General features: G+C 54.3%; 2 protein-coding genes across 3 annotated transcripts; one reads left to right on the top strand and one right to left on the bottom strand.

Moving 5' to 3' along the window:
- Window positions 1-1,745: 1,745 nt before the first annotated feature.
- SYT8 (synaptotagmin 8) lies at window positions 1,746-7,853 on the bottom strand. Its single transcript, XM_010308927.2, has 9 exons — window positions 7,746-7,853; window positions 5,984-6,118; window positions 5,467-5,618; window positions 5,224-5,319; window positions 4,812-4,979; window positions 4,427-4,594; window positions 4,108-4,225; window positions 3,562-3,695; window positions 1,746-3,464 (listed from the first exon to the last, which is right to left on the bottom strand). Exons 2-9 carry the CDS (start codon window positions 6,069-6,071, stop codon window positions 3,231-3,233), a joined length of 1,158 nt encoding a protein of 385 aa, XP_010307229.2. The 5' UTR covers window positions 6,072-6,118; window positions 7,746-7,853; the 3' UTR covers window positions 1,746-3,230.
- Window positions 7,854-9,852: 1,999 nt separating this feature from the next.
- LOC104640541 (cytosolic 5'-nucleotidase 1A) lies at window positions 9,853-17,580 on the top strand. Of its 2 annotated transcripts, XM_010308926.2 has the most exons (7): window positions 9,930-10,084; window positions 11,877-11,934; window positions 12,647-12,814; window positions 13,196-13,325; window positions 13,900-14,022; window positions 15,111-15,289; window positions 15,847-17,580. In XM_010308926.2, exons 2-7 carry the CDS (start codon window positions 11,890-11,892, stop codon window positions 16,147-16,149), a joined length of 948 nt encoding a protein of 315 aa, XP_010307228.1. In that variant the 5' UTR covers window positions 9,930-10,084; window positions 11,877-11,889; the 3' UTR covers window positions 16,150-17,580. The 2 variants fall into 2 exon arrangements, with proteins under 2 accessions (XP_075611033.1, XP_010307228.1); XM_075754918.1 differs by lacking the exon at window positions 11,877-11,934 and having other exon boundaries at window positions 9,853-10,084.
- Window positions 17,581-23,220: the final 5,640 nt, after the last annotated feature.

The raw sequence follows: 23,220 nt of genomic DNA, 5'->3' as shown, positions 1-23,220 counted from the left end.
CACCTCGATTTTCAGTACTTCTTGTCTCTCCTTAACAGACCTCTGCCTGGCCAAAACCCTGCTTTTTGCCTTGCCACCATCCTGCAAAGCTGCTAATTAAATGCAGAGGGACTGTCCCTTGCCTGAAGCAGAGGAACAAACTCCCCACCTGCCACCCAGACACCTCACACCATGCAGACTGGCTTTGGATACCTGCTTTTGCCCCCCCTTAACCCTCCAGCAAAACCCCCTTTGCCCCTGTGATGCAGGATCAGGCAGGCTCCTGCCTCCTGGAAAAAGCCATGTGAACACCTCCAGCATCGCTGCCCGGGTGTCAACTGTCTATGCAGCAATGGGAACGGGCTTGCACCAGAGCATCACAGCTTTCTGTCCCTCTCACACACACGCTCCATCTCCAGAAGAAGAAATCTTGTCTGGTGAGGCTCTGTGGGGGCCACAGACCAGATGACACAGAGACCAGCTTGGAGCACGTATCTGCCCTGCCCTCTAGACGCAGACAGGGGAATCCAGCACAGGCACAAGCTGAGGAGGATTTGGTTTCCCCCTCCTTTAATTTCTCGTTGCATCTTCCACTGGGGAATCCTCCTGCTGCAGGACTTCCAAGTATATGAGGAGCATTGTTTGGGCAGGAGATGCTTGGACATCTGGCCTTAGTGGGTGCAGGACAACTGGCCTTGCCAAGGCCACAGGGAGGTGAAAAGGAGATGTTTGCACACGAGATGGGGCTGTCCACCTTCCCATGAACAGGCTCCTGAGCGGGCTGCATTCACTTTGGGTGAAATAAGGCGTGAAACGAAGCCCAGCTCCGCCAGCCCTGTTTCAAACAGCTGCTGGCAGATTCAGAAAGGATCCTGCTGGAGGAGGAGAGCACTCAAAGCCTTGTTGAAAGAGCATGAGGCAGGTTGAGAGGGGAAAGCAAAGATAGAGGAAGAAAGCAGCTTTCGTGGTGCATTAAAAACTGGAGCTGGGTGGAGATCATCCCCACCTGCTCACCTCTCCCTCTTGAGCAAACAAATCAGCTTGCTGAGTTTTACAGCACCAAGGCTCAGCCTAGGCTGCCTGGAGCTGGCCCAGCCGGTCACTCACTCCCAGGGTCCCCAGCTTCCCCCAAAAAGCACCACAGGCTTCCCTCACTGCCTTGGCTCACCCAGGACTGTGCCAGTGATTTAGGCTCTTAGCAGGGCCAAAGCTGGACAGAGGAACAGTGGGCAGAGTGGTATTGGGGGCAACGTTTCTCAGGGAGGGGATGTCCCTGCACCTTCTTCAGCCACATCCATTTTGGGACTAATATGCACATGCTTTTATGCCCAGCCCCATAAATTATACAGTGAACCTCAAGGCCACAACTTCAAAAAAGGGGGCTGGAAAAAGCACACACACACAAACAAGAAATGCCTCTTCCCAACACCTCCAAAAGCCCTTCTGGGTCCTGCATGGCCCTAGATCACCACACAGCATCACCAAAACCAACCTGGCAATGGATTCCGGATCCCAAACCCAATTCAGAGATGTTCCCTTCTGCACAACCCGTTCCAACCTGATTTAAGGCTGAGACTGAAGGCTGAGACTTTGCAGCATGCCTTTACAAGTCTTTTCTCAGGGGACTGATTTCCTCTTCCATCTCATTAGCAGCCACCAGCAGATGCTGTTTCCCCAGCAGAAGCTACACTCGACTTGTTACAGCCATCTTAAAACCACCCTGTTATTTCTTCCCTCATCACAGACACAGCAAAGCCTGGAGAATATTTATCAAGAAGCAGATGCAGCAGCTTTATATAGTTAATCCCAGGTCATTAATCTCTATCAAGAGTTTTCATGATCTTCCTCAGCTTCACCACGTTTGTTTAACTCTCAGACGGTCACTCTGTGGAGCTCTGGGTAATTGCAGATTAACTGCTTTTCAATATTAATGGCTCCTCATTAATGCGCTGGGCTCCCTCCCCTCCAGAGCCTGGGCAATAGCTATTATTATTATACTTTCTTTTCATCCTTTGGGACTAAATACAATGATACAAGCCCAAATCTTCCACGTGCCATGGCTGCTTTGTAGCAGAATTATTTCAGAGCAAGGGCGATCACCTTCTCCAAGCAAATGCAGCAAGCTTCCTCCCACAGATGGCTCAGAGGAGCGGCTCCCAAGCCACCCCAAACTGCAGTGTACTGAAGGATGGGTAGGGACAGTGGCACCTCTCCTCATCCTTCTAGCATCCCTCCCTAGGAGGGATCTTTACCCATGTAGTCCCTATGCCAAGGCCACACGAAGCTGGGCAGGGCAGGACCTGTGGCCATAAAAACCTCCCAGATTCCATGAAACGTGCCCAGAAGTGATGTAAGGGCTGCAACCCAGCCTTCATCAGGGATCTCATCATGGCATGAAAGCAAGAGCCTCAGCCCCTCCACCCTGGCAGCACCTCCAGGTACCAGGGCTGCAAACCTTCCTGCACCAGCACAGCAGAACCACATGGGGTGGACAGAGCCAGCACTGTGCTGCCTCATCTGCATGCTCTGTGGGGATGGTCACTGGCAAGTCCCATCCTCTGAGGCACATCTTGGGATGCACGAGTCAGCACGGGCTGGGAGCAGGCTAAGAGCAGAGCCATGTGGACAACCAATGGCTGATTTTGCTGTCTCATTTAGCCTCTAGCCAGGATGCAGAGCATGCTTATTGGACAGGCACTGAAGAGCTAGTCTTGAATGTCTGACACCTTCCTCACCAGCTCGTCCTCTTTGTCTCCCCTGAAGCCTCGTAGGGTGCTTCAAGATCTTGGTCTTGTTTAAAAGCCTTCCCAGAACATGTAAGGCCTTCCTACGAACTCATCTCTTGCCGAGTTATTCACAGCCAAAGAAACTGCCCACCCCATGCTGCCAGCACATCCTCTGCTTTAAAAATATCACCAGACTCAGTGTTTTTGCATGAGCTTGAAGCTTTGTGTGTATTCGTCCCCCCAGCCCTTGAGCGGCTGGATGAGCTGGCTCCTGTGCCCATGCCATCCCCTCCAGCATCCTCTGCTCCGCATCCAGCCTTGTTCAGGGTGCCAAGCGCCCGCTCCAGGCATTACACAGGGCATGAGCTGCACCAGCAGCCAGATCATCTCTTGGCCAAAAAAGAGCACCGAGTCCCCTATCTGCTGACACTGAGCTGGACCGACACGTCCAGATGCTGCTCAGCAGAAGCCGCTCGCCCCTCCACAAGCCCTCCATCCTCCCCTCCAGGTGGTGGAGTCCCCCAACTATCTGGGGGGCAGGGGCAGCTTGAGGTGGGACTTCAGCCCCAGGGCTTTGTCGACCACGTCCGGGGGCTGCAGGCTGTGCCACTGGGCGAGGGGCCGGCGCGGGTTGGACAGCATGTCGGACCAGTGCCGCAGCTGGTTGCCCGTGGCCCGGCAGCCCAGGAAGAGTTTGCCAATGGGCTCGTTCTTGGTCACTTTGTCGTGATCCCAGACGGAGATGACCACGTCCACGTTCTGGGGAAGGGAGCAATGACATAGGAAAGAGGTTCAGTGGGAGGGGGCTCACCGCAGTAGGGACCAGCTCAGCCCTGGGCACTGCAGGGAAACCCACCTGGATCTGATTGAAAGGCACGTCAAAAACAAACATCTCATTGAAGTAAGGTCTTAAGGTGTTTTTCTTCACGCTTGTTGTCTTCTTCTTCCATTTCTTCCTGTTCAGGATGAGATGTACCTTAACAAAAGGATCTGAGGAGACAGAGGACATGGTTGGCACAAGTGACAGTTTTCATTGAGATCAGCCATGAAACAAACTCCCTGGGCCATTCTCAAGCAGAGCATGGCATCCTGCTTGTCACTCCTCGTGGTGAGCATCCACCTCTCTTCCCCTGCCAGCCACCCCCAGAGCTCACCTCCTCCTGCCACGAGCTGCCTGCACCATCCAGCCATGACATCTCCTCCTGGGAGATATCTCCAGCTCTGCCCAAAGCTGGAGTATCTGTGCTGGGGAAGGCTAGGAGCCAGCCAAAGGCTGAATATGGTGGTGAGAGAGAGGAGCAGGTCTCTGCACCAAGAGCTTTCAAGGCCTTGCAGCTCTGGGTGCCATCATTAAGGCCTGGGCAGGGGTAGGGAGATCTGAGCATAAGCAGTCCCTGCTGACCTGAGAGTCCATGGGAGTCCATTCGCTTCAGTTTCTTGGCTTCCAGGATGAGCACTGTTAGCTTGCCGGTGCTGGGGACATAGCGCAGCGAGAAGCAGATCTCCCCCAGCTGTTCTTCCTGATGGAGAGATGCCAGTGATGAGCACCAGGCTGAGGAGCCTGCTCACCTGAGGCTGGAGCATGATGCTGGACTCGGGTTTCTCAGGTGTCCCTCACCCTCATACTTGCCCCCAAGGTCCTGCTTCTTGACGTGGTGGTAAGCAAAGCAAAAGCAACATCACATCCCTCCTGGCAGAGTTTCCCACCCACCAGGACCAACCTCCACTTTACTGGCCACTGCCAGGTTGCTCCACTGCTCAATGACATGCTGCAGGCTGACACTGGCCAGGGGTAGGCGGACCTCACCGATGATGTCATGCTTGGTGAAGCGGTTGAAGTCATAGATCTGCATCACCAGCGTGGATTCAGGCACCTCTGCCTGGGGTACCTGCAGGAAAGGACCTGAAAGCCTGGACTCACTCCTCAGTGGCAGCCCTGCCCCATGGGACAGGGCAGCAGACATGATAACAGATCTTTCTGTCTGACACTTCCCAATCCCAGTTGCAAAGGCATCTCCCTGCCTGGAGAGGTTTATGCATGGGACACGGTGCCCATTCAATGCTCTTGATGGGACCACAAAACCTTCATCAGCTATAGTGTCCTACCTGGAAAGTGAAGCTCTCGTTGAAGATGGGGTTCAAGGTCTTGCGATAAACTTTGGTCTCGTACTTTTTCTTCGTATCAGATGTTAGGTAGACGATCACATATGGATCAGATGTGCCTCCACTGTCCATGGCCTTTAGCTCGGCTGCCTGCTTCACACCAACTTTCAGCTTAAAAGGAGCGATACACAAGGTCACTAGGTGGAGAGGATAGAGCCAGATGACTGAGGGTTCAGTGGAAAGCAAGCAAGTGCAGCAGGGAGGATGCCTCCACGCCTCGTGGGCATTAGAGCCGACAGGCTGTGGGCAGTGGAGGAGGTGCAAGAGGGTATGGCCCACCTCAGTCGGCAGCAAGGAGGGACCACACAAGAGCAAAGCCTTTTCCCTGCTGTGCCATAGCCACAAGCATCCCCACCTCCTGCGCGCAGAAGTTGTACTCCAGGGAGTACTGCAGCTTTCCTCGTCCCGTCTGCTCCATGCCCTGCTCCAGGTCCTCCATCTCAGGCTGGACCTGCAGAAGAGAGCGGCACTATCCCTCAGGACGTGCTCAGCCACATCCCCAGCCGTGCCATGTTCCCACCACCCCCAGGACCAGGCAGTGCGGCAGCAAATCTCTCAGGGAGGAGGAAGGTGGGGGAGAGGGGAAAGCACAACGCACGAGGCTAGCCGTGGTGGAGCCACTGACAGCGCACAAGCTGACTCTCTCCTTCTTCTTGGACTTCTTCTTGCCACAGCAGCACCTGATGATGCAGATGAGGAAGAGGAGGAGGAGAATGGCCACTGCCACAGCGATGAGCGCCCATTTGGGTACTGGTGTGATGTTCAGGGAGCAGAGATGGATGGAAGAGTTAAACCCAAGCAAAAACATGTAGAATGCATTTAAACCTCTTCCTGGTGCTTCAGCGTTAAGGAGTTGTACTTTCAAAATTGCCCCTATAACCCTGGAGAGGCCCCACGCAGGGAGGCTGCGGCTAGAGACCATACCCCAAACAGGCAGCAAGGACGCCCTGTGCTCCCAGAGTGCCACAGTACCACTCTGCAGCATCTCCACCCTGACAGACCCCGCTGGAAAAAGGGATTTGGAGGGAGGAAGATGTGGAGATGAAGCTTCAGAGTCTGGGAACCCCCCTGGATAATGCTGCCCAAGAGAGCGGGGCAAGCACCACCATACTCACATGGGATCTGGCTAAGCCAGCCGCCCAGGAAGCCTGGCTGAGCCGTGGTGGCGATGGCCGTGGGGCTGCTGGGGAGCAGGGAGGCCATCGCCTGGCCTTTCCTGGCTGCCACCGCCGTGACTACGCTGGGGTGACCTGGAGACGCAAGCAAAAATAACAGGGTGGGGATTTCCTGTCCAGTAGCACATGCTGGTGGCCCAGGGCTCTAATGAGAGCAAACACAATTAAAACATAGAACCCAAGCATTTAGGGCTTGGCCACTTTGGCAACGAGGCGTGAAACAGGAGGGAACCACAGGCAGAGAGGGCTCTGTGCCAGCCAGCCCCTTTGCCTATGGGCTTTTCATTTGTATCGTTGCAAGCCTGCCTTCGGAAAGCAGAGGGAGGGGGGGATGAATTAGGGAGTTTTAGCTTATTTTTGAGAAGAGGAATCACCTGGCTGTAGGGGGAATAAAAACAAGAGCTGTTTTATACTGGCTCCTCCCTGGCCAGGAAGCAGAGCTTGCCAAGGATTTGCCCAGCCCCAGGCAAGCCCCACCATTAGCCAACACCCTTTTTTGGCTATTTTTGCCTCTCTCACAGGACTGAGGAACAAGAGGATTTGCTCTTGGGCTTCCAGCGAGCCTGGTGTCCATGTTGCAGGTGGAAGTGGAGATGGTGGTACCACAAGCTGGGGTCATGCTGGCTCGGAAACATGACCCACGCACATGGCAACATTGATGCAGCTTAAGGGAAGGCTTCAAATTTAAAGCAGAAAGGTTTTTCACTACTGCTCTCCCCATAGCAAGCCCCTTATTCTAGCATGAACACTTCCTTGTAGCCAAAACTTCCTTCTTCCTTCCTTTTGGATGAGGAGCGGCAGCAGGAGAGGTGTGCCAGGAGCTGGGCTGCATGGCGAGCGAGTCTGCAGCCATCACAGTGTGCGGCACCCGGCCCCGGTGCCATGACTGTGGCTGGCAGGTGTGTGCCTGTTTGCTGCCGCAGCTGCCTGCCCCACGTCTGAGCAGGTCCCTGCTCAAGCAGCAAATGCCACCTTGCTCTGCCTACGCTCTGCCCACCCTCCAGGGCCATGGCTCCTTGCACAGAGATCTTCCTGGGGAGTCACATCACTGCGCTTCCCTCTGCTGAGCCCGCGAAGCCAGCAGGAGCCTTTAATTTTTCCAGCAGTGGGCTTTGCCACATGCAGGCATAGGGCTGGAGGGACTTGAGAATTGCTGTCATTGCTGCGGCATCATCGCTGGGGCAATGAGGTGCAGAATAAGTGACTTGCCCAGGGCCACCTGGGCCATCATCTGTGCCATTGGACACCTGAGCTCCGCTCACAGCTTCGCTGCCAGTTTAACGACCAGTTTCTCCTGTCCCCTCACATAGAAATCAGTAGCCGGTGACATGCCTGTGATATTTAGGAGGTGCCAGGCTGCGGCTTTGGGCTGTGGCTGTGGGTAGACATGACAGTGCAGGCACTCACCCAGCACAGAATTAGGTGTCTCAGCACTTTCTCCCTGCCAGACCTCCATGGGCTATGTCACATTAGTCTGACATTGGCCCTGGTTTAAAAAAAACCTCATCCCCGTCCCACAGGGTGACCTGAGCTGCTGTTTTGGGTACAATGGGGGCAGCCCTGCTGCAGTCTGGGAGAGGCAGTGAAGTCTCGGTGGGCTCTGCAGGGACCATCGAGCATCCCTGCTCCTGGAAAAGGGGTTGGGGGAGCCCTGCTTCTTGCTCCCACCCTGTGCTGACTGGGGTCCCGAAACCAGACTTACCGATGCGTGTCCTTCCCAGGTTCAGTCTCCCTTCACTGCTGTGTGGGCTCCTGGCCCAGCCACCACATGTGGCAGGGGCATACTGCAGGGTGAGACGGGACCCTGCGAGGCACAAGGGCCAAGAGTGCAGCGGGGTGGTGGCTGCACACTACAGCCAAAACAGGAAAGTCTGCTTTGCCAGCCCAGCAACCGGGCGGCCCCAGCAGCTCCGTCAGCCCCACCTCGCCGCTGACCCAAGCGGTGCTCACACAGGTGAAAAGCCAGCAGGGAACTCCCTGCCGGACCAGGAAGCAAAACCTGCCCTCCTGCCTGCAAGAAGCTGGTGGGCAGCACTGCCTGGCTCTGTGCCCTGGCAAATTCACTTCTCCAAGTTACCCCTGCAGCAATGCTGGGCTGCACTGCATGGCTGCAGGGACTTAGTACAAGGGGATGGATGCGTGCAAGGGGATGGGTGCGTGCAAGGGGACGGGTGCATGGCTACATCCATCTCTGGTGAGCTCTGCACTTGGGGATCCCAGTTCGTTGGCCCACTGGGGCATGCAGTGGTTTAATGCACCATGCGAGGGCCCAGGAAATGCATGCTGCAGTGGGCGTGAACAGGGATGCTCCGCTCCAATGCAGCAGGGAGGACAGACAGGGTGAGGGGATGCTGCTTGGGTGGCTCCATCTCCCAGTGCCAACAGGAGCAGCACCAGGCACATGGCCAGGAGCGATTTCACCGGCATCCCTGCCGCATGAAATTTATGTTTGCACACTTCTTCCCTTGCTGCCAATTCAGCAAAGTCAGCCCAAAACCTGCCTTGTCACCACAGAAATTTGGGGTGGTGCCGGAAGCAGTGATACTACTGGTGCCCAATGGCTGACGGGGACATGGGGGTAGAGGCCCTGGAAACCAGACCCGTCCCACCTCTGCCTGGCCACCCTGGCACACTGGTCCTGCCAGGTTTTCACATGGCGACCAAGGTGTTGCCACAGCGGGCACCTGGCCATGGGAGAGGTGCCAGGGCTACCCCTCGGCCATCCAAAACGCTGTCCCACTCGCAAGTGCCCTGCACTCTTGCTACTCAGAGAAGCATCATCTCCAGGAGCAGGAGATGCGGCGGGAACAATGCTGCAGCAAACCTCTGGGAGGGAAACATAGATACCAAAACACTTTTCGCTCTAAACTGGCAGTTCCAGAGGATGCATAGGAGAAATGTGTAGGTGGGACAGGGGAAAAAGGGAAAATGCCCAATAAAATCAGTCAGGGAAAGGGGGTTTGCATATGCATGCTAAAAGCTGAGCTTATCAGTAGCCTTTTTGACAGGCTGTTTGCTAAAGACAAGCATTTCAGTGAAGCCAAGCTGCGCAGGACACCGGTTGCAGCCTGCGCTTTGGGAAGAGATTTGGTGATGTTGGTGATAACCTGGTGCCACACAGGGGGACAGCTGCTTGGCCTTAACGCAGGTGAGTTTGGTCTCCTTTGGCAGGAGCCAGGCTGGGGAGGATGCTGCTCTGGACCGTCGTGCAGCAGCAGGGCAGGGAGGTGCCCCATCTGGGCAAGGGAGAAGCTGCAGGATGGCAGCCGCCCCTCTGTGTGAGCCCCCCCGCCCAAAATCTCACTGTTGAGCAGAAAGGGGGTGTTGAAATACTGCACCCAGCATGAGCCTTGCAGGGCTGGGTGCTGCACAGCCTGTCCAGGGGAACAAGGTCCCAGCCCCAAAGTCGCTCCTGCTTGGGGCGGTGCGTAACAAGCAGCTTCCAGAGAAGAAGGGAAAAAGGACCAAAAAATGTTACAGTAAAATTGCAAATGTGATGAGCCCCCGCTGCACACTGCCAGCCCTTCTCCCAGCTGTCTGCATCTGCCTGCATACACTGCAAGCCACTCTTGAACAGGTACCCCTATATTTTCGGTCAAAACCACAACCATTATGTATTCAAATGCTGGAAAATGAGAGGTCTGGAGGCACGCTATAAATACCCCGGCTACAAAAATAGACATCACAGCAGTGATTGTGGGCAGCGAGTGGCGACTGAGCACAAGCTCCGAAGGAGCCCAAAAAGCAGGACCGGGTCTCAGCCCCATCCCCAGAGCGTGGCCATGGCCGAGGCCAGGCCCAGGCGGCCGCGAGTCGTCTGTGCGGCGCCGGCTGAGAAACGCAGCCTGGCCCGGGCACGACGCCAGCCCACCCAGCTGCCTACAAATCCCAGCACGCCAGGGAGCTGAGCTGCACCCCAGCCTGGTTCCTGCCTGCTTCCTGCCGGCACGGGGAGGGGGAAATATAAACAGCAGCATCTTGGGCAAAGTTTGGATGCTGTCACTGGACGGGCTGCGCCAGGGAGCAGAGGCAGCACTCGCGGTGAGTTTGGGGTTTTCTCTCTGGCAAAATCCTGTCTGTGTGCAGTGGGGTAATACCTGCCGTGTGCTGCGCAGCTGTATATGAGCTGCAGGGACCAGCAAGCATCCACCTGAAATGCTTTCCTGTGTGCCTGGCATTGTGTGCATGGGGGGTGCTCGCAGTGGAGATGTGTGCATGTGCATATACACATATCTGTATGTAAACAATACCGCAGTTATTAGAGGCAGGTAGATGGAAAGAGGAAGTCAGATTTGGTTTGCGGCACTTGGAAGAACAGAGCAGAAATTAGAGGTGTTCTCCGTCCAGGAAGGGCTGCTCAGCTCCGTGTCCCCTCACTTGATTTTCACTTTCAGAAAAGTACTTGCTGAAATTCTGTCAGAGGAAAGCTTCTCCCCGCTCAGCTGGGCTGGTGGTTGCCACCCTCTGCCCTGCTCTCTGGGAGGAGACCCCTTCCCAGCATGGGGTGTGGGTGGAGGAAGCAGAGGGATGCTCAGCATCTCCTAGCTTTCCAGGCACCCCCTGGCTGGGGGAGCAGCCCTGCCAGCAGGGCTTTCCACCCTGGGGGGCAGTCAGGGGGTGCACTTGCAAGCACTGAGCCTCCCATGACAAGGCTCAGGCTCTCAGAGCTGGCATCAGCCAAGCGCATTTCCTACCAGCCCAGGCAACACTTTGGAGTCCCTGAATAATAAAAATTAATTAAAGAAAATTGCGGCAAAAGAAGGGTCTCCCTGGAGACCCTGACTTGCCCTTTACACTGTGTGCTGGCTTTGGTCTATGCTTGCACAGCCCCCAACCCAGTAATCAGGTAGGGCATGAAGTGGTGCATGAGGTTTTAACCCCCTTGCCATTCCCAGCACATCTGTGTAGAGCAGTCATTGCTGCCTCTGCTCTCCAGAGAAACCCTGCAGCACACTTGTAGGAGCTTCTGGGTGGAAATAACCCCCATGGGATCCTCCTTGGTGGGAATGGGAACAGTTCCCATCCCACAGGCTGAATCCTAAAAGTCCACTTGTAACACTGACTAGTGCATAGAACTGAAGTGTACAGCATGGTGGTTACAGAAACCACAGGACCTGGGTGTACAAAAATAAATGAGATTTATGATGCAGCTGCTAGGCACAGGCAGACCATGTAACCCCCCCAGGACTTTCATGTGCCAGACAGATGGGTTAGCACAGCCTGCACCAAGACCTTCAGTGTAGGGGCTGGCCGGCTCACAGGGCTGCGGAGGAGCAGACCAGCCCCATCAGAGGGGTCCCATCCTGCACCCAAGCCACACCACACATCTCTACCTACTCAGACCTTTTACAGCTGCAAATGAGCTGTTCATGCAGGGAAATTGCTTATTTGTGGATACAAATTCACCACTCAAGCAAAAGTAGTAAGAAAGGCAATAAGGATGTGAACTAGAAGCCTACCCATAAGATCTGACCTATTTTGGCTTTTAAAGACAGACTTTTCTAGGAAAAGAGCTCCACAACTGCTTTCAGCAGTTAACCCCAGAGGAAAAAAAAAACCCCAAAACTAAAAAAACCAAACAAAAACAACAACACAAAAAACCCCAACAGTGATCTGTGGTTGGAAAGCCACTTTTCCATCATATTTAATTGGAACTATGAGACCAAGTTTTCTCAGAGCAGAACTATTGTCAGCAGAAGCAGGTTCATTTGGGCTGCTCCACTTGGTGGATAAGTTGTCCACTCTTTCCCCTCTCTAGATTGGCTGTATTATAATGTATCAGTTTATTTTTTCTTTCTTATGTAATATATCAGTGTATTTTTTTTCTTTGAAGCTGAAAGCCGAAGATGGCACAACCTGAAAGCACAGTCATAAACACCGAAGTGAAACAGGTAAAAGGTTGTTCATTACAAAACACGCATCCTGTATTTCTAAAGCAAGTTTTGAAATGCCACCGCAGGAGATGACACACCACAACTTGGAGCTGTGGTGGCCTGAATTGCTTGTGCCCAGGTTTCAGCAGAAGTGGCCTGTCCCAGGGCTGCTGGGCACCTGGTCCCGGTGAGGTCCATATGATTTCTGCATGGGAAGAGGTTGCAGGGCTGAACCTCCAGTTGCATGGACAAGATGGGTACATTTGCTCACATTTAAATTTTGGAGCAGCCAGGGAGAAAGCAGCAGCTTCTGTACAGATATAGAGACTTTACTAGACTCTCCAGAACAGACACAAGTGAAGGGTAAAACCTCCAGTATGTGCAGAATAACCCAGCAGTGCACAGCTCAGCACAAACAGGTGACCATGGCTGTGCTGTGCCCACAAATGGCAAAATTATGAGTGTGAGCTGTCCTCAAAGCATATGGCACTTACCAGACAGCTTAGGGTTTCACTACCACCTGCCCCATCCTTGGCCTGAAGATGAAGATTTGGCTTGGTACCTCTTCTCCAAAGGCCTTCTGGCATCAGGAACCATGACGCATGGGTGATGCCTCCAACACCCAGCCCCACCACCCTGGTTGGTGGAGACCTGTGTCCCCCTGCTCACCGCACCTCCCCAAGTTCCTTCTTTGTTGTCTCCCAACCCCTCTTTCTTCTTTGTCCTGCAGAAAGACCCCAGCAAGGCACTGGTCATTGCGGTGACCACCAGAGCCATCTTCAACCTGGAGGAGGAGCACAAGCTCTACCTGGAGAAGGGCAAGGACGAGTACACAAGGCACCAGCAGGCCAACCAGGACAAGCCCCTGCCACCAGGCACAGCCTTTGCCTTCATCCAGGTGAGCCCCACGGCTGGCTAGGGTCACATGCAGACACTCGCAGGATGGGGTGAAAGCTCAGCTTTCCCAGCTTTAGGTCTCAACTCCCATCAGGAGGTGCAGATATGCCTTGTCCTGGCCTCTTGGCCTCATCACAGGGCATTGAGACATGTGTTCCTCACCAGTCCCACATGTCCACCTCCTCCCTGGTTGGGGTGTCCTGCTCCCTGCCCTTCTGGCGATGGCTTTTGCAAGATGTTTTCTCTCTCTGGTTCTCCATAACATGCTAGCCTTGCCATAGCTGATAGATACAGCTCAAACCACTAGCCTTAACTGCAAAAGAGCCCCGGCAAAGCCATTGCCATCATGCCCCTCCAAAAGAGTCTCATCTTCCCCTTGCAGGCAGTGCAGTATGTGAACAAGAAGATTCTAGAGAGCAACCCCTCAGAGAAGGACCTCTTTGACATCCTGGTGCTCTCCAACAACAGCCCAGAGAGCAGTGTGCGCATCATCAACAGCGCCAAGCACTACGGTAAGTGGGGACCCCATCCCCAAGGGTGCCTGCTTCCCCCAGGAGGTTGAGAAGCAGATAAGGCACCACAGTGGAGCATCAGTGGCAAATACAGAGCCAGGGGATACAAGGAAAAGGGATTATTTTGGAAACAAGCCCAATTCCTGCAGCCCCATGCAGCTTGTCCAGGGTACCAGAGCACCCCCAGGGTGCATGTTCCTTGGCAGAGCCCGGCTCCCTTCAGCCATATCCTTCACACCAGGGCGTCTGGCAGCATTTTGCACAGCCTTGGCATACTCAAGCAGCTACTAAGAAACAGAGTTCTAAAAAAAAAAAAAAAAGCTAAATCCCAGAGTGCTGTCAGGAAGGCTCATTTAAGGGAGGGATGAAGGGAATATTTAACTGCACTCTGCAGTTTTGTAGGAGCAACAGGGCAAGAAGATGCAGCAAGAACAGACTTTCCACACAGTACTCGGAAATGAATTGCCCCGAGCTCTTCTGCAAAGCATGCCGAGACCCGGGGAGGGGGGGTTGGGGAGGCTGCAAGGAGGATGTTTCCCCATAACAGACTTTGCTCACATCCCTTGACCCGAAGGCCTGGAGATCTCCAAGTTCTGCTTCGTCAGTGACGAGGACTCCACACAGTACCTGAAGTCCCATGGGGTCAAGCTCTTCCTCTCAGCTGACAGGACAGATGTCTGCAATGCCCTCCGGAGAGGTGCGTTCTCCCCTCTATCCCACCACACTTTTCCCAAGCAGCTCAGTACCAAGAGGCAACGCCAGAGCTCGTGCTCTCACAGGGGCAAGGGGGTGAATGGCACATTGATTACCAGTACAGTCCTGAACAGATTAATCTCTTCTGTCCCCACTAGTAGTCTGCAAATACACCAGGGTTTCTCAGATGCCTTCACAAGTCACTGAGTACTTTATGCATAATTCTGGCCATAGGTCTGCCATGGGCTGGTCATTCCCTGCCTGACATTTAAGCCTTCCTATCCAAAGATGCTGCCCATGGCTGCTCCCTGAGTCAGTGAGAGCGCACCAGCAATTCCCAGGGCTTTGTGAGGATGCTACAGAAATTTGCTTTCTTGGTACAAGCAGAGTTACCATGTGCTCAGTGATAGATGTAAGCACATGCTTGACCTGGATCAGAGGGAGTGCAGTCTCCCCAACAGCTTTAATGGGGTTAATCGCCTCCTTATTAATTTGCTTGGCTATGAGCACATCAGCAGGCCAAGGTCCTTCAAGGTCAGGAGCAAATCATCTGCAGCCTGGGCTTTCCTTCGCTACACAGCACATTCCTGGAGCCTCCTTGAAGAGCATCATTGCTCTGACAAGTGCCTCTCATCTGGGGGACAGGGTCCACAGATGAGGGTGGGCAGGGACCAGCTTGTAGGAAGAGACCTGTAATTAAGCCAATTACCCCAATCAAGTGTAGGTGCCAGTCCCTATTACTCACAGCATGCAGTGCTAAATCTGGGCATTAAAGCCAGGCTTGGCAGGGTAAGTGAGGCCCAGGAGCAGGGCTGCTCCTGGCTACATAACTACCCATCATCTCTTAGCAGACCTCACTATCTCTCCAGACATCAGCCTCCAATCAGCAGTGCTTTCATGTCCATCCCGATGGGGGAGAACACAGCCCTAGAAAGGCTGGGCTGACCCCCACAGAAAGCCCCCTGTCTTGGAGACCCCAGCATTGCGGTGTGGGACAGGGCCACAGCAGATGCTCAGGGAGGAGCTGGCCGTGCACGAGCTGCCCCCAGGAGGGGGCGTCCCTCCTGACACCCACTTTGCTCTGTCTCGCAGGGGTCTCGGCAGCGCTTGTCTTCCAGCAGGAGGTGCAGGCCCCCAGCACCCTGCTCCGCGTGGTGTTCGACGGGGATGCTGTGCTCTTCTCCGATGAGACGGACCAGGTCTTCCGGGAGCAAGGGCTGGAGGGGGCAGTGCAGTATGAGCGGGTGATGGAGGCTGTACCCCTGGGAGAGGTGAGCAAGCCATCTCACTTTCATGGGCACCCACAGGCTCTGCAGCCACCATGAGCATCTCTCCCGCTAGGGCTTTGCCCTCAGTAGCCAAAAAAACCCACACAAATCCTTACAGGTTCCCTTTGCATCCACCATTCGGTCCCTGATGTGGGCCTGATCTGGAGTTCCACTGGAGATGGATCTGGCCTGATGCTTCCTTATAAGTGAGCATCAGCTCCCAAATATCCAGGGTTGCGGTTACCCGCGTCGTCACCTTTTGTAGGCTGGGACTTCTTGCTGTGCAAGTCCCTGCAGGACTCGGACCCACAGGCACTGCCCAGTGGGATGTACATTCCTGGTCACTTTGGGATTAGGATGAGTGCCACAATGTTCACCTTCCTCCCAGGCACCCCAGTGCACAGCACCAGTCCCAGCACTGCCCAGTCCTGCACCTCACAGGCATCCCTGTGCTCTGCAGAGCCCTGAGAAGCCCGGGAAGAGGAACGAGTGGCTTGTACAGGCAGAGTAGACATCTCCTTATTTCTCACCAGCTCCCAAGTATCTTGCTGTGCTTCCAGGGTCCCCTGAAGGCTTTTGCCATGCACCTTGGGAAAATGCGCAAGAAGTTCAGCCAGGAAGAATCCCCAATCCGCACCTACCTGGTGACTGCCCGCAGTGGCCGGGACATGGGCATCCGAGCCATCAGGACACTCCGGGAATGGGGTCTGGCCATCGACGAGGCTTTCTTCATGGATGGGGCTCCCAAGGGCCCCATCCTCACCCAGATCCAGCCCCACATTTTCTTTGACGATGGGCTTCATAACATCCAGGGGGCTCAAAATGTGGGTGTACCCTCTGCTTGGGTCCCCTCCTGCTGCTGATGGGCTGCAGGGCAGCAGTCCTCCCTCCCAGCAGCACAAGGGACTGGGCCAGTTGAAGGCAAACCTTCTGGTAGAGAGGGAAGGATTTTGTAACCTGCAGCAAGCAAACCTCAAGGAAAGGGGATGAGAGCATTGCATGAGAGCATGGACTACCAGGCAAAACTTGATGCTCATTTCTGCTCCTGATATGAAGTCCTTTAGGTCTTAGGATAAAGCCAGGAGATGCAACTGCTCCAGGAAGGAAGGACACCTTTGCTGTGACACTGAGGACTACCACCTACCTGACCTGTAGGACCTGGGGACTTTTCTTTTCTGTAAAGAAATAAATGAAGCTATTGCCACACACATGAGCTAAAGGAAGCACGAAACCAAGCACTAAAAATGCTAACTTTGGCTGTGCTCAGTCTCCAAGATTTATTCCCAGGATCTCTGCCCAAAGGAAGCCTTCAAGACCCTGCCTCACCAGAATCACTCAGCTTGGTTTCATGAGGAGGCTGATGTGCTAGCAAGTCCTTCAGGCAGCTCCAGCCAAACTGAGCAGAGAGAGAAAGACTTCAAAGCTGTAAAGGACCTACAAACTGTTTAGAAATGGGTGACCAGGTTGAAGAAAGAAAGCCCAAGCAAGCTATTCCCCCTTATAGAAGAGATTATAGCACAAGACATCTTGCCTTAGGTGTGCAGGCTGCTCACAGAGTGCCCTTAGGAGACCCAGAGCTGTAGGACACTCAGCTCCTGGAGCTGCAGGAGATGGGCCAGTGACAAGACTGCAACCCAGCTCTGGGACTCATCCAGGAGATGGACCGCCAGGAGAGGGCACTGGAGATGAGCTGCCTACAGGACAAGCCATGCAGGAGCCAGGGCTGCAGACCAGCACCGCAGGAGCCAGGGCAGGACTGGGTGCCTGGGCCTGAGCTTAAATGGGTCTCCAGGTCTGTGGGTGGAGAGCATGGGTGGGGGTCCTCAGTGTGGCTGCTCAGGGCAGATGGGGTCCGTGGGTGTGCTCAGGACTCTGCCCGGCACCAAGTCAACCCCCACACTCCGTGCAGGAATGCCTCTCCTCTGGCAATTTGGACTCTGCTCCTAATTTTCCTGGGGAGCAAGCAGCCCCCCAAGATTGATTCGCAGGTTTCTTTCCCCAGGGCTGGATGTGAGTGGTTGCCACTAGAGACCACTGTGCTGCCTGGGGACACGGTACCCCAAATCCCTGGTAGCTCCCCAGAACAGCCTCATAAAAAAATACAAACTGGCTGCTCAGGGCAGTGCCAGCTGGGTGGCAGCAGGATTATGGACAGAGGAGATAAAGATGACAGTGGCTCAGGTTTTTTTAATCTTGGCATAATCAGAAAGTAATTTTTTTAAAGGCTTCACAAGCATCGCTCTCACCAATGCTTTTTCCCCCCAATAACTAAATAAATGAGCATCCCTGTGTGAGCGCTTGTGCCTCACTCCCATGTTCAGCAGTGTGGAAGGAGGACTGGGATAACTCATTGCTACTTTACAGACATTCAGTTCTTTTATCTGGTCTTATACGTGTGCATCAAGATGGGTTAAATACACATTGGATTGGGCTTTGGGTTAGGCCCCTGAACATCTTGCATCCGTGTCCCCAAGCCCACTCCTACTGCCTCTACCCTGGGCTTGGAGGCTCTGCACATCTTGCATTAGCAAGGAGAGCTGCTGGTCCCACTGTGCCACCGGCATAAGTCCTGCCCCTGTCACTGTGGCCACCATGTGGGTGCAAACTCAGGGCTGCCAGGGCAGGGCAGGGGTGCCTGTGTGCAGGGCTTCGGTAGGAAGCCACCTCCAAAGATGCAAAGCCTGGCAGGGTCTATGCACCAGCAGTCTGGCCCCTGGCCCTTTTGCTCAGTCCAGATGCTGAAATTAGATGTTTCGAGGTAGCAGCATCAACAACATCAGCTACTCATCATTCGCTAATAATGCTAAGCACTCGTCAGCCTCAATCACTGAGCAAACATTAATTATGGGATGCTCAAAACATGCCCAGTAAGCAGGTACAGATGTTCATCCCACTTTTATGCAGGTTGGATATCACGGAGCTTGGTGCAGGGGTGTGGCAATGGTGGTCCTGGACATCCTCTGCCGCTCTGACCCATTGCCTTTGCTGATGCCTGGATGGCACCGGCAGGACCTAGTCAATGCCTTGGGTGAAGGGGAATTAGCTGAGTCAAGGGTGGTGGGGACAGACCCACGTGAGCTGTCACAGGGCACGAGTTGCTGAGGCAGGGGGAAAGTGCCATGTGCCTTCCTCCAGCACCGTCAGCACGGCAGGGCATGACAGGGCAAAACGTGCCCAAAATGGGAAAAAAGGAAGGAAACTCAGGGTTTGCGGGGTTGCATCATATGGGAACAAATGCAGCTGCTTCAGGCCATGGCTCAAACATGTAGCATCAAAACTGCCCTTTACTGCCCTGCTCCAAAGATGTGGTATCAAAAACTGCCCTTTTCTGTCGTGCTCCGAAGGTGGAGCATCAAAAACACCCTCCAGCAAGGACTGCTGCAGCTTCAACCCCTGCTGCAAGAACAAACTTCTTGTTTCTGCCTTAGAGGCATCTGTAGTAAGTTCATTAATGCTTGAGATGCTCCTCAGGTCTTGGCTTTCTGAGGCATTTTAATCTTCCTCCTTCAAGGGGCTGCTGGTGCCCAGGGGTCTCCAGCTGCTGCTACATCCCAAAGGGGGTTTAGCTGCTGGGACTGGTCATGGGATGCTTCTCTGATATCAGGTTTTGGGGGCCAGGGCAAGGCAGGAGCAGGTCACACTGCTGTGCCACCCACAGGGACAGGCTTCCTTTGAGTCCTGATGTGTTTCACACCTTTCCATTCTAGGAAAAGAAATGAAGGGGTGCAAAGGGGGTTCCAAGGACCTGCACTTGATTCTGGCCCTTTCTTTCCAGCAACCCTGTCCTGCCCCAGCCAAAGCTGCCTGGTGTCGGGGTCCCCCCTGGCACTGACCCACCGCTGCTTGGGATGCCCCAGGATACCACAGGGAGAGAAGCCGGCTGCCTCCTCCGCTGAGCCCAGCCTTGCCAGCAGTGCTGAACAAGCGGCCCTTGTTTCGGGTTCCAGGGATTGGAGGCTGCAGCTGGCTGGCCCCAAGGAGTTTGCAGGAGACCTTTGCCCAGGGGCGTGCCCTTAAATCCCCACTCATTGCTCCAGTCAATTTAGGGTTGCAATGCTAAACACCCCCAACAACTTAGCGCTATGAGAGAGAAAGGAATTTTTTTTATGAAATGGTGGCCTTGCAAGGAGGGAAGATTGGCAGGTATTTAGCTGCTAACAGACATCTGCATTGGCAGTGTCCAAGCAGTTCGGCTTTATTGACTCCTGGCTGTAGTGGGAGGGGATGCTGGAGGCTGCAGAACCCAGGCACAGCTGCAGTGTCCATCCAGGATGCTCCCACACCTCCCTCCACCCGTAACCTACAAGTGCCTTCAGCTGCGAAAACAGGGCAAAGCATCTTCATGTTTTTGACCATAACCCTAACCTTAAGCCACCCTGGTGACAGAGGTCCTTGGGAAACACTCAGGGGTTTGCAGCCAGAGAGGCTGAGATGCCAAGTCTCACATTGCAAATAATTATTAACAGGGTGTTTTGGGTGCAGAAGCTCAGAGAGAGGGTGTGCAAAGCCACACTGTGTTTGCCGACGTGCTTAAATGTGGGTTCAAGATCTTAACCCCATGCAGGCACATGGGAAAATGCTGGCTGCAGTGGCAAGTGAACCTGGAGCTTAGGAGAAAGGTGACAACAAATAGGTAGGAATTAAGAACCTTCATGGGCATATTCACACAGCAGCAACCCTCCTAGGAGGTCAGGATTGATTCACCAAATCACCGGTGGAAGCTGTGTGGTTGCTCCCACTCCAAGGACACACATTGCAATTTTAAGCCAATCCTTGGGTCGCCATGGGGTGTTGACCTCATCTTTCTGAGCCCACTCTCCTCCCAGGACCAGAAGGCTCAATTGGTGCTTTGTCACATGGAGAGGTGGTTGCACAAATGATGGTCTTCTCAGGGCATCTTTGGCTGGAAATTCAAGGAAATAATTAAATGGTATCTAGTGTTGGCAAAGAAAATGAGATGGATGGCATGCTTGGATGTGGCTGAAGGCACGTCTCTGCATCATGCATGGAAACCCCACCAGCAAGCCGATACCCCCCTGCCCCAAGCTGGGCTTGCGCTGCCCCAGGGACCACAACAAGGACTGCTAAAGGCAGGCGACAAGGTGAGTCGGGTCCCGGTGTTCCCCATCACATCCTGGCGTGGGAGGCGATGAATCAATGCCATCGTTGCCGCTTACCACCTCATCCCGTCAGCCGCCGGTCACGCTGCCTGCTGCCAACGCCTGCCAGGGTTGTTGTTGCCCATCCCCGGCAATTTCAGCCTGCTGCAAAATAACTTGGGTGAGGCAAACACCACGAGATGCCTGCCCCGAGGAGTGGACAGGGCTAGCAGCTGGGGTGAGGCAGGTGCCCTCCTCCCTGAAGTGGGTGCCAGGCACGTCCCCAGCCGCGGGGGAGGATGGGCTGGGGGATGCGGAAGGACGTCGGACACCAAGCGGGGTCAGGTGCTGGCAGGTGGAGTGGGGGCAGCGGGGATTTGGGCAGGGCCACGGAGTGTGTGGGATATGGGGACAGGCGATGCTGAGTTTGGCAGCAGCCCGGTGAGGTGAGGCAGTATACAAGCAAACCCAAGTGAAGACACCAAGGCAGCTCACAGACTTAAAGACCATAAGCATTTTGCTGCATAAAGCCTTTTTTTTTTTTATAAATAGCTAGAAGAAAGACTGGAAGAGCAAGGTCTGATGGAGGAGGTCCACTGGGGTGAAAGCACCCCATGTTCAAAGGCTACTGCAAACAGCCCTGATGGGGATGGAGCCATGCTCAGGGCTCCTGCCCCTTGTGACACCCCGCCATGCCGCCCAGCCGTGCCACCCAGCCACCAGCAAGCTACTCTCACCCACCACTGGGATCAGGGTTTGTGGCATGAGAGACACCAAGGGAACAATTACCACCCTAAGCCTTTTGAAACTCCACTTAGCATCTCCCCAAGGTCACTGCAGCCCATGCTGGCAGCCAAAAAGTGTTTAAGCAGGCTGCTGGCCAGCTCTGCCTCCAAACCAGCCCCAGCAAGCCAGCACGGGTGGACTGGGGATTGCCACAGCCCGTGATGCCCAGGACATCTCCCACAGCGCTGGGACATAGTGGCCAGGGCCTGGATGAGTCCCTTTGCTGTGCCCAGTGCAACCTGTCCTCCGCTCCTAGGTTTCCCATCAGCTAGAGGTGCTACTAAAGCCCCTTTGGGTTTCCTTTTGTGGGTGTCACCCAGAAAAAGGGTGTAATTTGGGACGTGCCGGTGCTGCTGGAAAACACGCCCTCACCTTGTGAATTGTATGTCAATTCAGGAAACGGCGTTGGGAGTGGGTGAGGTCCTGGCACCCTGCCGGGAAAAAGTTAGCACCGCTTTGCTCGAGGGCTCAGGGCTGGTGAATCAGGCTCTGCTAATTAGCTGCATCCAGCAGCTTTGCACTGGCACCGGGACCTTGAGTTGGAGTCAGGGTGTTTGCAACCAGACCTGCCCAGGCTTGTGTGCCTATAGGCTCTGCTCAGCTCAGACTGAGGAATAGTCTTCTTTTTTCCTTTAGCAACTAGCTGTGAAATCCTGAACGCATTTTTCTGAATTTGAGGAAGACATTCGTCCTCTGGAAATCCCACTTGCAGCTTTGCATTTGACACCTCTTCGCCAAAAAAGTCAGCATTTCTGAACTGAAGCTTTCCTTGCCCTTTAGGTCATTGCAGTTCAGGGCATTGGCTACTGCTGTGATAAATAAATTTAAAAAAAAAATATCAAGGAAAGGGCAAAGGCAAACGCATAGCCATATGTAAGGAGAAAGAGGCCACCCTAGCATCCCTGCCAGAGTGCTGCCAGACTGCAAATGCTAGAGCCCCCCCAAAAAATAAAGAGCTTGAAACTAAGTACCATCAGGTCCCTGGCCATGCAGCAAAGGGCAGGTAGAACACCCTGGCATCACCCATGGAGGGGACCCCAATCTCCTGGGGCTGGGGTTGGGGTGCTCCTCCCTGCAGGAGCTGCTGGGGCTGAGTCATTCGACCCCCCCCCTTGTGAATCCTCTCCAGCAGGGATCAAGGTTGTGAAAGCGTGGCCCGCTCCCAGGGGTGCGTCACCCCACGCCCACGGCCATGGCTGCCGGGGATGGCACTCCGGCTCACTCCCTGGAGCCGGGAATGCGGGGGGCAGGGGAGACAAACCAGCAAGAGAGGGGGTTCATCCACCATGCCGAAAATAGGAGTGAGAAGGGACAGGTCCCTCGTCCATCTTTCGCACATCTCTGCCTACACCAGACGCCTCAGCCATGGCACTCTGGGTCTTGCTCTGCAAACAAGGAAAAATGCATAAAAATGCCCAAGCCCAGGCTCATGCCAATCTATCTTTTGGAGATAACATCGTGCAACTCTCATGGTCCCAGCCCGTAAATACGCAGACGTGCTCCCAGGTCCTGGTTAAACATGCCTGCTGCACCTCTCGAGGCCTTGACATCACAGCAAGCATCCCACAGAGGTGCTGAGGGAGCCCAAATGCAGAAATCTTGGCTCCTTGCTGGGCCCACTGGTCTGCCAGTGCACAGGCACAGTGGAGTCGGCTCCAAAACCGCTAGTGTCATGGGCTAGAGTCAAATTAAACACACGGGGGGTAAGCCTCCCCCCAGTCCCTTCCAATCCTGCAAACACCCAGAAGAGGATCAGTATTGTAACATTTTCTGACACAGCCCCGTCCTCCCTTTTTCCCAATAAACCACTGGGAAGTGTCCAGGCTCACCAGTGTGATGCACATACGAGTTGCTTAGAGAAGCACATCTAAAAGCAGCAACCCTCCCGCATTGGTGCGAGAGCAGCTCCGGACGCAGACACAAGCCCTGCTACCACGAAGCCCAAGCAAAGGCTCGTTCATAACAGCTTTGCTAACAGCAAAGCTTGCCCTTAATCCCATGGAATTAAAAAGAACAGACACAGACTGGGTCCGGACTGCTTGACCCTGC

The sequence above is a fragment of the Balearica regulorum genome, chromosome 5 (genome assembly GCF_011004875.1).
Source record: "Balearica regulorum gibbericeps isolate bBalReg1 chromosome 5, bBalReg1.pri, whole genome shotgun sequence".
NCBI lineage: Eukaryota > Metazoa > Chordata > Aves > Gruiformes > Gruidae > Balearica > Balearica regulorum.
The sequence above is the reverse complement of the archived record's forward strand: the minus strand, read 5'-3'. Positions and strand labels throughout refer to the sequence as shown.